This window comes from Poecilia reticulata, linkage group LG21 (assembly GCF_000633615.1).
Source record: "Poecilia reticulata strain Guanapo linkage group LG21, Guppy_female_1.0+MT, whole genome shotgun sequence".
NCBI classification, from domain to species: domain Eukaryota; kingdom Metazoa; phylum Chordata; class Actinopteri; order Cyprinodontiformes; family Poeciliidae; genus Poecilia; species Poecilia reticulata.
In genome coordinates this window covers 8,487,981-8,504,023 of record NC_024351.1, presented here as the reverse complement: position 1 = coordinate 8,504,023, position 16,043 = coordinate 8,487,981, and the positions used below count along the sequence as shown (strand labels likewise).

General features: G+C 39.0%; 1 protein-coding gene across 5 annotated transcripts in view; it reads left to right on the top strand.

Moving 5' to 3' along the window:
- The first annotated feature begins 887 nt into the window (after positions 1–887).
- The window catches only part of grm1a (glutamate receptor, metabotropic 1a), a 45,675-nt gene continuing 30,519 nt past the window's right edge, over positions 888–16,043 (top strand). For 2 of the 5 annotated variants that reach the window (XM_008397733.2, XM_008397737.2), the window contains exons 1-3: positions 901–980; positions 1,631–2,462; positions 7,312–7,561. In XM_008397733.2, coding sequence (XP_008395955.1) covers positions 1,754–2,462; positions 7,312–7,561 — 959 coding nt within the window. In that variant the 5' untranslated portion in view covers positions 901–980; positions 1,631–1,753. Of the gene's footprint in view, positions 981–1,210; positions 1,232–1,267; positions 1,438–1,630; positions 2,463–7,311; positions 7,562–16,043 lie in introns of those variants that run through there. The other 3 variants (XM_008397735.2, XM_008397734.2, XM_017302181.1) reach the window with 3 other exon arrangements.

Here is a 16,043-nt window from a genome sequence, read left to right as displayed (position 1 = left end):
GCTACTTTCTGCAGGAAATGGCTGCAAACATTACTTCATACATTTCTGTAAATATATTCTGTACTTTTATCCCTTACTTGATCTGTTAATGTAAGATTAACCCCAATAACAAATAAGAAATCAAAAATAACTACATTAATATTTATAACTTCTGTGCAAAGACTGGCTCATTAAACAGATTAACTCCTGACTGGGTAAATGACATCAACTTCATTTTAGACCACCTTGACCGGAGTAATGCTAACCCTGCTTACTTATTTTGATGGATAATCAATTTAAGATTAAGCGTATTTAGTCTTGGTCAAGAGCACAATCATTGCAAATTCTGCTTTTGAATAAAATGACACTATACTTTCTGCACGTTTTTTTTTTTTTTTTACTATTTTTTATAATTTTTAACAGTTACTCATAAACTTAAGTACAAATGTATTGGGTAATTATCTTTAGAATTTAGGCACTTTTGGTCATCCATGAAATGTAAACTTCATTCAAATGAAGCAAAGAGCTTTGAATTGTTGGTTGTTGCTTGGAATCCAAATGGACGAAGCAACTCCTTAACATTTCATGTTGTCTTTTGGTTTCAAGAATCTGAATTCACTTTATTGAACAGTACAGCCTTGTAATTAAGCAGTCTAAATCTGTTAACGTCAGATTTAGACTGCTTATAGTAGTGCCATAAAGGGTGCCATTTTTTCCTGATTGGGTAATTATTATTGTTGGGAATGCTTCAAGTAAAACTAATTAAGTTATATCCTAAAGATAAAGACTCAAAGACAGCCCTGGAAAGGGTGGGGGGAAAAAGAAAAAAGAAAAAGAGAACTTGGGAGTGGGGTGGTGGGAAGAGGACTGGAGGGGGTTCTCGTTATCACGTTTCGAGTTGGATGAGCGAGAGGGAGAGGGAGAGAAACTCAAGTAATACCGACGAGGACCACGCGGCACAGAAGACGGACGAAGGCACGAGACATGATCCAAGGATTGGGGTAAGTTTTAACACAGCAGAACAATCCGCGTGCGTGGTGTGGGGAGCTGTGTGATTGTGTGGCCAGGCACGTTCTGCTTCGTGGTTAAATATTATTAAGCCAACTGGTGTCAAAATATTTCATTGATAATCCTGACTTCATTCGGTGATTGAAAAAAAAAAGAAAGGAAAGAAAATCCACGATCTATGAAAAATAAGAAAACAGTCGAGGGAGGGAAGGTATTTTGTGTTTCTGTTCGTGCTAAAATAAAGGTGGGTTTTTTTTCTCTCTCTCTCTCGTATATATAGATTATTTAGGTTAAACCGTGAAGAGTTTGGATCTGCGGGGATGATGCGTGCAGACAACAGTCCCATAGACGTCCTTGTAACGTGTTTGGAAAGCGCGCTGTCCGTGGTGCTGAAATCCGGTTTCTGTATTTTCTCAATGAATGGCACTGACAGTATCTGCACTCAGCCAGGTGGAATAGTTAAATTCTCTTTAAAGGATTAGAGACACGCATTTGAACTGTGATTTAAGTGGTTTGTTCAAAGGCTTCCTGACAGGAGATTGTGAAACAGGGCGTGTGGAGAAGAACATGCGTGCTTAGTAAACTCTTAGCCTTCTTTCCCCCATACATCTCAATTTTCTCGTTTTTTTTTTTTTTTCTGCAGGTGCCTACGGATACACTCCAAGCAACATTCCCACAGGTAATGGCTGTGATAAGCGTGGAAGCCCTGACAGACAGCAGATAATATGCCATCGCAGTCGGCACGGCTCACGCTCTGTGGCACGACATGGCACGCGTAAAGATGAGTTTTTTCGCTCTCCTGTGTCTCCCCGCATGCCTCGTGATCACCCGCAGCAGCGGCAGCATCCACGAGAGATCGGTGGTGCCCCGCGCCGCGTCCCGTTCCGTGGCCCGCATGGACGGGGACGTGATCATCGGCGCGCTCTTCTCTGTCCACCACCAGCCGTCTGCCGAGAAGGTGGCCGAGCGGAAGTGCGGGGACGTCCGGGAGCAATACGGTATCCAGCGGGTGGAGGCCATGTTCCACACGCTTGACCGCATCAACGCCGACCAACACCTGCTCCCCAACATCAGCCTCGGCTGTGAGATCCGGGACTCTTGCTGGCACTCCTCTGTTGCCTTGGAGCAGAGCATCGAGTTTATCCGGGACTCTCTCATCTCGATTCGGGATGATAAGGACGGTTCCAAATGGTGCATCGACGGAACCCCGTCCAACCAGCCACCGCCTTCAAAGAAACCCATAGCAGGAGTAATCGGCCCCGGATCCAGCTCTGTGGCCATTCAAGTGCAAAACCTTTTACAGTTATTCAATATTCCACAGATTGCCTACTCTGCCACAAGCATCGACCTGAGTGACAAGACTTTGTTCAAGTACTTCCTAAGGGTCGTTCCTTCAGACACTCTGCAGGCCCGGGCCATGCTGGACATCGTCAAGCTTCATAACTGGACCTACGTGTCTGCAGTCCACACTGAGGGTGAGAAAAATCAGCACCGACTCCAGATCCAGTTTTTGAGGGATCTGGCCCAGATTTATTTCAGTTCATTTTTAAACCTACAGATTGATGGGTATTAAAACCCTAAAATGCCAAATGATAATTCATTAAATTATCATTCATATGTGGTCATATGACCACAACTGGAACATTTTTCTTTTTGCAATATGCTGATCACTTTGAAATTCTCCCCAATTCGTTAAATTGTGTACTTTATCTATTAATTGTTAATAAAATGTTTACAGTTCAACTAATAGTTAAAGTATTTACTAGCTATATTTCAGGATAATCTCAATGTACATCTCAACAAAATAAACATTAATTTACAATGTTTTCAGTGTAATGTAATAATGAAAAGTTAAAACTAAAAACGGATGTCCTTAAATAGTAAAATGTATTAAATCCTTTCAGTATTGATTTGATATTTTAATTCCTGTGTTGGAGTGCTCTGGAAAGTAATTATTACTGCTGCAAGTCATCAAGCCTGAAGATGATTGGCTACGCTAAACATCAAGTGAACTTTAAACCAATCAGTGTAAGCCCCACCCAGCTGCTTACCCTCATGACAGACTAGAGTAACGATTCAAACATGTTAAAAATTTCAATTGGTAATAATACAGAAACGAATAAATACATAATTAATTGTATGTGATACAATCACTGAAATATATATATATAAAAAACAAAGGTGACAAAAAACATGCACAAGGCTTGATGTTATGTCTTGACCTGCTCAGAATTAACTTTGAGGTTAGAGGTAGGTCTACTATGACAGCATTGCTTTCATATAGTTGTCTTGGCTATATATGATATCTATGAGAACCAAAGTAAAGTAAAACACCCTAACGTTGCTTTAGAAATGCTCAAAATATATTTTGTGTTTCAAAACCTGAGGGCTCAGGGTTAATGTCCTAAAAACCTTTTTAAAGTCTGGCAGAGACCAACTCTGTACTGCAGTAAAGGGTCTTATAATCCAAAGCTAGTAAACAAAATACCTAGTTTATAGATACCCGGGTTCTCTTGATTGCATCTTCAATTAACCATTTCAGCAAAGCATTTCTTTGTATTAGGAGTGGCGCAAGAGCCTATCAGTTGTTACATTTATAGAAGAGGAGTCATACACTTTGACATATTGAGGATCACAAGCCACTGAGGCTTCACAGGTCCTCAGGGTTTTATGGTGCAATATAAATATGCACTGACCCCAGGGCAGTTTTTACTTAGATTTTTTTCCCCCTAAACTCCAACTGAGTTTGTTTTTTTTTGTGTCAACCTTTTGAGGTTGAACTCGACATCATTTTCTTTGTAATAATGTCTCACACTTGGCAGGAACATTCACATGTCCATCTGCACAGTAAGACCATAAAGAGTGCTCCTATTGTTTCCACAACTTCACACCTAATGTGCTTTGCCAATCGGATAAAAAAGAACGTGTGAACTCTCTGGCTTTGTTAGGCTGGCCACCATAGCAAGTTTCAGAACTGTACTACAGCACACGAGGGACTATTTTAGTATAGACACATTAATACTTATTCCATTTTCATTTGGAGAGGACGTGGTTAAGAATTATGCAACTGCTTCAGATTTCATCAAATACCTATTAATTAAACTGAACGTAAATTCTCATAAATACACTTACATTCTAGCATAGTGATTAGCTTCTACCCTTTTTGAAAACTTTTCCTCATTTGCAGCACATCGGCTATGTTGTGGTGGAGACAGGAGATAACAGAAAAAAGGCGTGTTGGGTAGACAGAGTAATTACTGTGAAATGAATTATGTCCGTGGCTTTTCATTAAAGTCTTGGTGAAACACAGTCAGTGATGTGCACCCAAATTATGACTGACAGGCTGCATTAACCAGGATCTCTCCCTAAGGAACTGCAGACATGCTGGGAGTGTAAAACATCTTTGGGGAGTCTTATTATAGTTAGGTATGGGAGACGAGCGCAGGCTGGCATTAGCTAAATGGCAAAGGGAGTTAGGAAAGTGCAGTACCTGAAGGGCTATAGGTGATATCAGGTATTTGACCCTTCTCTGGGAATGCCATCAGAAAACTCAAGAACTGCAGAACAATGGCATAAAGGAAAAGTTATCATTTATATCAAATGCAATACAGAATGGCACTGGAAAATCAATAATTGGTACAGAAGCTGTTATTTTGTGATCTATTTTGTGAATACTTATAATCTGAATACTCGCAAATCACAAGTATTCAAGTGACGTTCTTAGCAACATTTTTCATCACAATAGTCATTTGCCAGATGCTTGTTACGTTGTTAAAAATTCAACAAATTATAATGAATCCCTTGGTTTTGAAATAAACAACATATGAGAGTTTTATAATGAAACTTCTCTACATTTCTGCTGCATACATTTCAAGCATAGAAGCACTGCATTCTGCCTAAGCTGTGACAACATTTGGACATTCGTTGACATTTTTTATTTTAAATCTCTTCGACTCGTTCAACTTGTATAGGTTACTATGGTCGCCTTTGATCAATCTGAAAGAGATTGAAATTTGTTTTAACACCCTTAGCTCAATTCCCATAGAGGCAAAGTCATACTCTGTCCATGAAAATAAGACAACATTTTCCAAACTTGATTGAAATTGTTTGGAGCTAATTTAAGTATTTACAACCCTTGAACTTTTACACGTTACACTTCAGTGTCTTTCACCAGATTTTGCTGTGATAAACCTGCAGAGAGCAGAACAGAATTGCGAAGTGAGTATATAAGGTTTTATAACAAATAAAATCTGTAAAGTGCGGCATGCATTTGTAGTCCACCTCCTTTGGCTGTAACATATCTAAAGTGGTGTTAATACTTTCGCAAGGCACTATCCTTGTTTGTCTTGTCTTTAGTCATCTTGAATCCGTGGTCACGACTGGCTCAAGCTCATCAGTTTTCTATCTCCACCACCCGAGACAAGTTATAAGAGCAGCTTGTTGCCTGTAGCAACAGCCAGAGCTGTGAAACTGCATAAATTACCTGTCTTGATTATCATCTGTGTGGCGATGAATGCTTAGTGAGGGTTTTTTGTTGTTGTTTGGTCATTGTGAGGTGTCAACTAATGCACCGCCACCTACCAGTCTCATAGCTGAGATGGAGAGAGTAAAATAATTGGATATCATTATTTCCATTTACCTGCAGCAGAATGAAAAGAGGCAATTGAAAATATAATCAAAGGACTATTGGCAAACCAACACATGGACGCATTATGGACCTGCGTAAATGAATTACACTGATGTCTATTTCAGTAGCAATGTAAAGCTTCACCATGTGCAAATGTACGATTGTTTGTCCTCAATCATGCAAAACATGGCATAGACTTCCTGCAAGGATCGGGGCTACTCATCAACTGCAAGACAAATGTTTTCACATATTTACAGCAAGGTGGTTCTGATTTCCCTATGATGACATGTCTGTTGAAATGCAAAAACGTGTTCTGTCGCACACAAAGCGATTGGATTGTCTGTGTAATCCAGCTCTCTGACTGAGAAGCTGTGGGGTTTTCTCATAAATTCAGAGCAGCGTTGCAGTCTACATGGAAGGAGAAGATTTAGACGTAGAAACGGCTTTGCCAGGCTCTTGATTGGGACAGTTTAGAGTTAAACAGGGACAGGCATCTTCACCCCTTTGGGCTTGATTGCAATCAGCAGCAAGTCAAGTCTGACTCTCATTATCAGTGGATCAGAGCTTTGGGTCAGTCAAGGATTGAGGCAGTGAGAGACTGCTGAGATGAGTCCTTTAGGCTTAACATTGATTGTCTTTTACATAAATATGTAGATTATGGCTTGTAAAAAATGAAAATATGTTAACTGTACTCTGATAATCTGCTTCCTTTCAAAATGAAAACAACCAGAGTGAGTACAAAATGCAGATTTCAAAAGACGTTTTATTTTATTAGATTAAAAAAACAACAATAACAACAAAATAAAACAATTCAAACTAACTTGACCCTAAACCTTGGCCTGTTTGTGCCAGTGATGACAACACCTGCCATGAAGCATTTGTAATATTATGAGATGAGATTTGTTCAGGCATCATTTCTAAAGTGAAAAAGGATGTGTTTCCATTACAAATGTGTGAAAATCGTTGTCTCTATTCTGCTAATGTAAATAATAATAAAAAAATTGTAATTGCGGTGTTTCCATTAATTAAAAAATTTAATTAAAAGTACAGGTGAAGTCATTAAAAAAATCAAGGGAGCGACAGATGCAAACAGATGTAAACATTAATTATATGAATAATTCGTTAGCGCTGATCATCTATCAGTTATCAGAGGAGACGCCGGCGTTTTGTTCAGGCGTCTGAGTGACAAGCCCCTTATTCTTTGGGGCAACTATGTTTGCAGCCTTTTAAGGGAAATTGTAGCTGACGATTTTACAGAAGAGCAGGGGATTCAACACGTTTGACTGACACAAAACTTGTCATGAACTGTGCGATGTTGTGAGAGCTCTGGCGGAGCCAGTTGCACATTTTCCGAAAAAGCAAAACAAAAACAAACATCATCCTCCTACTACTTCCCCGCCGCCGCCGCCGCCGGTTATTCTTCTTCGTTGTTTTCGCCAGCGCAACATCCGGCTGTTGATCACGTGACTCGGGTGGCGCGAAAAAACAGTTTCCATTGCAGTTTTGCTAAAAACGGCCGAAAAACAACCTGATCCTGGCGGGAAAAACTTATTTTTTAATCAACAAACAGATTTTTTTTTTTCCTCTCTCAAAACTGACCTGTTTTCATTAAGCCATTTTAAACGTATAATTTCAATTTGGGGAATTCTATGGTTAATGGAAACGCAGCTAATGTCTGCTTTATTAATCCCCTTCAGGAAACTATGGGGAGAGCGGCATGGAGGCCTTCAAGGAGCTGGCCTCTCAAGAGGGCCTGTGCATCGCCCACTCGGACAAGATCTACAGCAACGCCGGAGAGAAACACTTTGATCGCCTTTTGGGGAAACTGAAGGAACGTCTGCCCAAAGCCCGTGTGGTGGTGTGTTTCTGCGAGGGCATGACGGTCCGTAATCTTCTGATGGCTATGAGGCGACAAAGGGTGCGTGGGGAATTCCTCCTTGTTGGCAGGTATGGTTGTATGTATCTGCATGTTTTTTTTTTTTTCGTTTTTTTTTTTTCCCCACCTTTTTAATTCACAGTCCAGAGCATCTTGCTGGATGACAATGACTCTGTTAACAGGCTGGGAGTTTAAGAGAGACTGTTTTGTCTTTCCAAAGCACATGTCACCAAGGCAACCAAAAAGAATCAGACTACATAAGAGCAGCACTGAATAGAAATGTTTGTCTAGATTGAGTAATTGTCATTTCTGTCACAGATGTACAAATAGACAGTCAGTTTTTCCTGTACAATGTCTACCTGCCCTCTCGAGGGTTGGATTTTTCTTACATATGCATTTGTTACATTTTGTTTCAGCATTGACTCATTCGGTTCAAGCACTTGAATTATAGAAATGTCTCCTAATTGGATATGCAATTAAGCTTTATCTCACAATTAATTTAAGCGTTTTAAAAAAAAAAATTGAAGTATTTATTTGCATATATAATCGCTGTTGTCAGTCACAGCAGTGACAGGGTGTGTTAGCATCATATCCACAAGCTAGGTTGAAATGATGGGGTGGTTTGTTGAGCCGTGAGAGTGGAACCTTGATAGATCTTTTCGCGTGTTTTTCCCCCACAGACATGGTTATTTATCCCATACAATTGAATGGAAACACAAACAAATCTGCTAACATAATAATAAAAAAGAAAAATGGCAACATCCTGGTTGCATAGATATGCACACCCTTAAAATTATTCACTTCATTAAAGCATCTTTTGGTTTACTTCCATGGCTCAATCTGCTTTGGTGAGAATTAAACAGCATCTCACGTCAATAAGCAAACAATCTGCCTCTTAAAAGTTCTTAAATGTTGGGGATTGTGTCTTTTGTACAGTACATGTGTTCACGTGGCTACAATTTTTCTGTTCATTTTAGTTTTAGTTTGGGGCTCGGCCAGTTCTAAAATCTTACATTTCTCTTCAATCTTACATTTCATTTCTAGTCTTCTTGATGTTTCACTTGTAAGAAAAAGATTTCAACTTCACAGCCCTCCGCTCTTTTCAGATAAATGGATACAAAGGATGATATTGTTATCTCATGCAGAAGAACACAGCCAGTACTTGACAGATATTTCTTCAGTTTTCTTGGTGTTACTGTCAGCCTCTTGGCAGCTTTATTGACCACCTTGGTTGTTGCTTTTTCATCAATTTGGGACAAACTTCAAGTGTTTGTAATGCTGTTGTTTTACTGTAGTTTTAGCTGTGCCATGTCATTGAGTTTTTTTTTCTTTTTTTGTACTGTTAAATTTCTAACCTTAGACTCTTTTGCTAGATGCTATGAGTAAATTAGATGCCATGTTGCAGAACATAAAAACTACGTTGGATTACAACAAGCAAAAACGAAAAACGTAGTAAATTCATTTTGATGTCTGCACTCCAACAGGCAGGCATGCTGCCATGACTTGAACTTATAAAAGGGGGATGGAGGGAGAAACAATAGAGCAAACTTAACAATGTTTTCAGAGATTTGTAGGTGGCTAGGGACTGAGGTGGAGATAAACACTGAAGAAAAACCAAAGTTGGAAAATCTGGGTTCCATTAACTTAGTACAAGTTGGGGGTAGTAAGAATAGGTGCTCATTGCAGAACACAATCTCATTCCCCATGAAGACTGCCCTGTACCTAAACCCCAACTTCTTATTCATCACGTTTTATAAAATAGCAAGGCTCTTGTCCCTTGTCTAAAACTAAATTATCATTTAGATGAGAATCAGGATTAATATTTTCATTGAGTTTTAATTATGCTTAGCATATGCTTAGCAGATAGAGATCACTTGATCTAATCCTTTCATGTTGAAGAATATCTTTTTGTCATTGTCTTCATCTTTGAATGAGCCTTTCTCATATTATTTTCCATAAGCAGAAGTGAAGGGGACTCAATAGGCGTTCTTACCAGCTGCCTGTTTATATTTCTACATCCAATGCAACCATGCATACCTTAGTTCTTAGCAGGGCAGTCTTCCTTTTATTTTTTTTGAATACCATCTAAATTATCTATTGTAACGACACTCTAAGACTGGCTCCCACATGTGTCCCTTTCCCTTTCCTCCATAGGAGAGGGAAAAAGTGAATCTTTTTTTAGCTTTTTGTGGAAGTCTCCATGGGAGGAAGAAGTACTTCTAGGTCACAGAAAATAAATGGAGATAGAAAGGAGCGTGTAAAATGACAGCGCAAGTCTGGGCCAGCACAGATGCTATGCCATGTGTGTGGCCAAATAAAGCTGGCAGGTAGGTATTAGCTCACCAACGGGAGCTTGTTCCCCTAATTTATGCTTTCACCCTTCAGGGAGCCTCTTCACATGACGTGTGCATGTGCATTTTGGCTTGTTCTGTGTGTTACGTTTGCATAAAGCAACAAGGGACATTCAGACTGATGGCACACAGTTGGTAAAGAGGCAAAAAACAAGTCCAATGTTCTAAGTTAAGACCGGATTTTTGAAGTTTTAGTCAATAATTTTGGATATAGGGACATTTGAAACAATGGTAAAATCCTAAAGCTATATGTGAAAGTGCTGTTTTGTCACAGTTTATGTCTCCTGATGTGGTTTGTTCCCAGTTGTAGCCAGTTGCTGCTTTAACAGCCCAGTATGCTTGTAATAATAATAATAATAATAATAATAATAATAATAATAATAATAATAATAATAATAATAATAATAATAATAATAATAATAATAATAAAAATCAGCTTAAAAAGTAAGGGCAAATCCCTGCTTCCGTCAGACAAACCTGGTCCATGAAACATGTCTGTGCTTTGAAACTATTTTTAAACAACAAATGAAAGCAGTGCAGTGAACTCTAGCAACCTTAGTGGTTTGGATATTTTTGAACTGGAAGAGCCACAGGCTGAAAACAACTTGTTCAATTCTGAAAGTTAAGGTTTGGCAACGCCCTTTAATGGAATGTCTTTACACTGGATGAACAACCCATCAATGTGGAGAGGAATTTAGGTTTTTGTCACCTTTCCAGGTGGAAAGGTATTAAAACACTCCCTCTAATATTACCTGGAGGATTTGCTATGTGATGCTAATGCTGCTGACTTAACTACAGGTATTTGGCTTTTGGTGATTTGCCTGATATCATTGGCTCAGCTTCAATGCGCTCTGGATAGATTTGCTTCTGATAGACTGGCGTTGTGGAGCTCATACTGGAGATCATTTGAGCAAGCTTTTGAGGAAACTCTAAGCAGAAAGGAAATAGCCAAACAGTGAGTTCCTATCATTTTGCTTGATAATGCCAGAAATACAAAAACCATGGTGGATGATATGAACATTTTGATTCTGCTGCTTCATGCATGAGAGTAGGTGGATTGTGCACAAGATTCCTTTCAGAATCACAGAAACTGCCATGAGTAAGACAGCTGGTCATTTTAAGCTTTCAACCTTTGTAGAGCAACTGAGAAGTTAAATCATAAATGTAGGTTTGACTTTAATAATATTTTACTTAGGATGTGTAATGTGCAACTCTGTGCTGAGAGCATTGCAAACAATGGCTCAAGTTTACATATTGGCAATTATTGAAAATGAAATGTTTTAGATCAATACTAGCAGCAAAAGGGTCCCAACCCTGAACCAGTAAGTCAACTTTTGCCTCATAAGCCATAAAATGAGATTTTATATTGAAGCTTGTGTCTCTTTGACATTATTTCAGTTGCAGCTGTGCCAGGAAATTGCAATACACAAAATAAAGCAACATAAAAGCTTTTGATTCAGAACATCAGGGTGAAATCATCATCATATGCTACCGGCGTGGTGGTTTTCATCCTCATCTCGTACACTGTGATGATCGTAGAACACCACAGAGGCAGACAAAAACACTACAGCAAGTGGGCGCGTGCGAGTGGTTTGAATCTGAGAGCTTTTTGTTGTTGCTGTTCATCTAACCTGCTCTTCAGACGAGGGCCGTACGTGGCGTCATCCTCGACCCACTTCATCCTTTCATTTCAACCTTTTCCATCCACTCTGCTTCTCTGTGGCCCGGCGAGTCTCTTCTCGTTCTCTCTCCGTGTTTTTAGCGATGATTGTCTCAGGCAGCTCTCTCAGTTTCTCTATGACTCCAAACATAGAAACCAGCTGCCAGTGTGGTCTGAACAGAGAAAGAGGAACTTCCATTCCCGACATATTGTGCCCTACGTATATTCACGACACTTGAACCTTTTTCAGTGTCGTCACCTTTAAACCACAAACGTCAGTGTTTATGTTTTTAATTCAATGGAAGAGCACAGTGTAGAAATAGAAAGGAAAAAAAATTTCAAAAATTTTTTTTACTTGTTTTTTTGCTGAAAAACATAAAAGTAGCAATGGTTAGGCTATAAAATAATGGCTCAAGCTTTGGATGTTTCTCATCTAAAAATGGAAATTGTATTGCAGAGCTGCAAACCTGCCAAACTGGTTGGTTGGAGAAACAGTCAATATCCCCATGGTGTGTTAAAGTCCACACACATGACCTATATGAAAGCAGGGCAAGAAGAAAGTAATTGTTGAAAGAAAGCTGTTGTCCTGGTGAAGCATGGTGGTGGTAGGATCATGCTTTCTCTGACAGGTCGGTAAAGGAGAAGTTCTAGATAAACTGTGTAATCCATTATATCATGATATATGTGTTTTATAAATAAAATACAGTGGCAGAGGCATTAAACTGACTTGGTTCAGATACGTGGAAGACGGTGAGTGGTTTCTCAGCTCTGCACTTAAGACTAATTGAGGATGAATATCGGTATTCTTCAGGTGTGGATTCTGAACTTTTCAGATTGAGAGATCTTGCAGAGTAACTAATGATAAAAAGAAAAATGGAAAACAAAACAAGTCGACAGAAACAGAGAAATTGGAAGAAGATAAGAGAGCTGAGGATGGAGATTTTGTTAGATTATCATCTGTGGCTTTCAGTTGTTTTCAAAGATTAAACGCTTCCCAGCAGACTAGAAATTTTTTTTTTTTTTTGCTTAGCAGGGAAAGTGGAAAATGCTAGCAGCAACAATCCAAAACCAAAACTTGCAGCTCCACCGTGGGCAGTTTTTATTCACCATGCAAATCTAAAATGGTAGTTTTTTCTTTTTTCCTATACAGGAATTAACTGAGGGGTTGTAAGCAGAAAACAGACCCCCCCAAAAAAGGTCTAGTTGTATGGACTGACTGAAAAATATTTTAAATGGAAAAGTGGATATCAATTTATAATAGACAATTTCAGATCGACCCCCCATTCAGTACTCAAGAATATTTATTTATGCTTGACTCATACAGATTTGCAAAACAAAAAAAGTAGAAATATCAGTGTGATGACCTTCCTGACGCACTGCATTAATAGAAGGTTGTGAAGTTTGCTAACGAAAGGCCGGCACATCAGCTCTGGACAAAATCAGTAGCCTATTAATTTAGCTTTTCAGCAGGTCAATGAGGCTACTATGCTTTGTTTGAATGAAAGACCAGCTTCGACAAGAAATGCGAACTACTCAGAGAGTGATGGTGCAGATGGCCACAGAGTTTTCACTTGTTAGCTACGTGCCAAAGCAACATGCACAATGGCTCCCAGTGTGCATTGTTACAGTTCAAACTTGATTCTGCTTCTTTCATATATCAGCGTCTTCACCAAATGTGAGTCCCTTGAGACTGTAAGCTACAGATCTGTGAAGCATATTATCAAACTAAGTTAGGAGCTGAGTGTTCATTTTGTCCCCTTCACTGGCCAGGGCCCCTGTAGAAGCCAGGCACCCTCTTCCTGGCTCCGATTGGTTGTTTCAGGCGGACCAGTGTTTTTCTGTAGCGGACAGCAAGTCCACACGGTGAATGCAGAGGAACTAGCTTTTTTCACAGCTTATCTGTCTCATGCTTTACTGTCACAACATAGTGATCGTTTCAACAACTATGAAAACATATTCTGAGCTGGAGATCTCTCAGTTCTTCCAGAGTTCAAAATCACCCTTCCATGGAAGGGTGATTGGAACTAGAACATAGCTGTTCTTGCAAGAACAGCTGTGCACACATTAATATATTTATTCACTTACTAGGTGATGTATAAAGGTATCTAGCTTTTGTTTAATTATGGGTATCAGAGGACAGGGGGTTGAAAAGATCCATGCACACCACACTTTTCAGACTATTTGTGTAAAGGCTAGGAAGCCATGTTTCATTTGACCTCTACCTTACATTTCTTTACTTCTAGCTTGTGTTAATCCTTCAAATAAATCCGAATTAAAATACAGTGAGTTCGTAGTTTATAAGTGGAAAAGAACTTAAAACGTTTAAGGGCTGTGAATCCGTCACAAGACAATTTAAATGTAATTTAAACCTTCACTCAACTACTGCCAGGTAATAAAAATAAGTCTCTCGGAATCAAGATTTGACTCATTTCAGCTCATCTTTAGCTCAGGTACAACCTCCTGATTGTATTTAACACCTATTTTTGCAAAAGCAAGCAGCAAGTGAAACTGGGAGACGTGTAAGAGAAAGTGGCCCCTCTAACGTTTGCTCTGTAAATTACACCAGATTCAGGCATGAGGAGTCAAACCTGGTTTCATGTTGGCATTTTTGAAAACAGGAATTCAGGAAATTCATTTATTTCAAAGTTGTTTTGTCGCGAGAGTGGAAAATATGTTTGTGAGATGTTAACAAAATATTTAAATAGTGTCCCCAGGGGCCAACACCATTAGGCTCATTTTGCAGTTCAAAATGTTACAAGGAATCTCTGAATGCGGAATAATAATTTCCCACCCGCTCCACTTTAAAATGAAATGATCGTGGTATTCACGTCTGTCTGTCTGCTGTGCTTTAGTTTGTGCAGCTTTTCAAAACCAGCTATGCATTATCTGTGCGGTGGCCTTTGTTATTGTTCCCTCTGCCGCTTCCCCACCACCAAGTTTCTGAATGGTGGCATGCAGTGAATCCACCCACTCATTTGCCTGCTTGCTCTCTTGCAATTAGAAGCATTCATTTTCTCTCTCTCTCTCTCTCTCTCTCTCTCTCTAATGCTGCTTCAATGCCGTTATTACCAAACACCATTTGCATAAGCTTCTTTTCCACATGTAGCGCTCAGTTCTCTCCTTCTCCTACATGGAGAAGGATTTGGTCGGGGTCCAATCTTCAAGACTTTGGTCTTGTTTAGTCTGTCAAAAGAGGACACTGACTCGCTTGACACCCGTCATTGCGATTTGCACGACTCTTTATCTGTAAAGAGAAAGCTGGAAATCTGAGCTGCATGTACCAGCTGCATTCAGCTGTACCATTGATTTTTTTTTGTTTTTGTGTGTGTAAGAGGAGATTGGCGTTTTCCTCCGAGACTGAATCATAAAATGTTTAGGGCTACAGGAAAAGAAGCGTTTCTGAATGGACACATTTCTACTGCCTTTATCTAGTCATTTCTGTGTGTTATCTTCTCTCCGTCTCAAGGAGAGCAATAAAGATGTCAAAATTTCCCTCCTGGCTTCTTGACATGAGTTATTTGGTAAATAGCGGGCATGAGCAAAGAGAGAGGCTCCTTCTGTCAATAGCACTGAAAGTAATGATGAAATAAATGGGTCTCTTTTTCAAGCAGCTCTGCATGTTTTTATTTTTTTAATCAAGCACAATCCATCCTCCTCAATAAAATGTTTCAAAATATTCAGAATGAAATTATTTTTGAAATAATTAAAAAATCCAAAATGTTTTTGTTACATAACTCAATTTAAGAATCCCACAAATATGCACTTCATTAGCTAAAAGAATAAAAGCACTACCATGCTTTGTAGAACATGTTTCACTAATCCAGTAGTTTACAAAATAGGTATCAGAATGAAGTTCATCAACATTAAGGGTTTTTGATCATTAATGATTATTTGTCTTCCACCAACATGTCTGCTGCACATTTCTGTGAAGATTAAAGATACTAGTTTTGGAGCAGAAAAAGAACACACTTAATAAATGTCTAAAAGTGTCTACATTGTGAGATTCCAGTTTATGATTTATGATTGAACAATGACAGTCTTTGAACAGTCAAACCAGTTTCTGACAGTTTGGGAAAGATGGACACAATTGGATTTCCCATAAGGATTTTGATCCTAAACACAACAGTGGGCATCTGGAATGGCTCTGACCTCAACACTGTGGAAAATGTAAAATTATACAGTTTGAGTCCTGTTACTTTACAAACTCTTGTCAAAGAAAAAAAAAGAAAACACAATCTCCATGCTTCGATCAACTTCAGAAATATGTCAGCCTTGAGATTTCCTTTCTATCCTATTTATTTTCTTTTGTTTGCAATTACCTAGGGGAAGAAAAAACACTATTTTAACATTAGTGACCTTTCTGCCACGTTACAAACCTACCAACACAATATAAGGGGTCAAACTTTGGCAGGACTCTGCATTGAAATTCAGTTATCATCCAGTTAAATGCCGCAAACACAGTTTAGTTTCTAATTTCCCTGTTTCACATTCTTTTATACCCAGGGGTGAAAGTAGTTATAAATTCTGAGATATATATATATA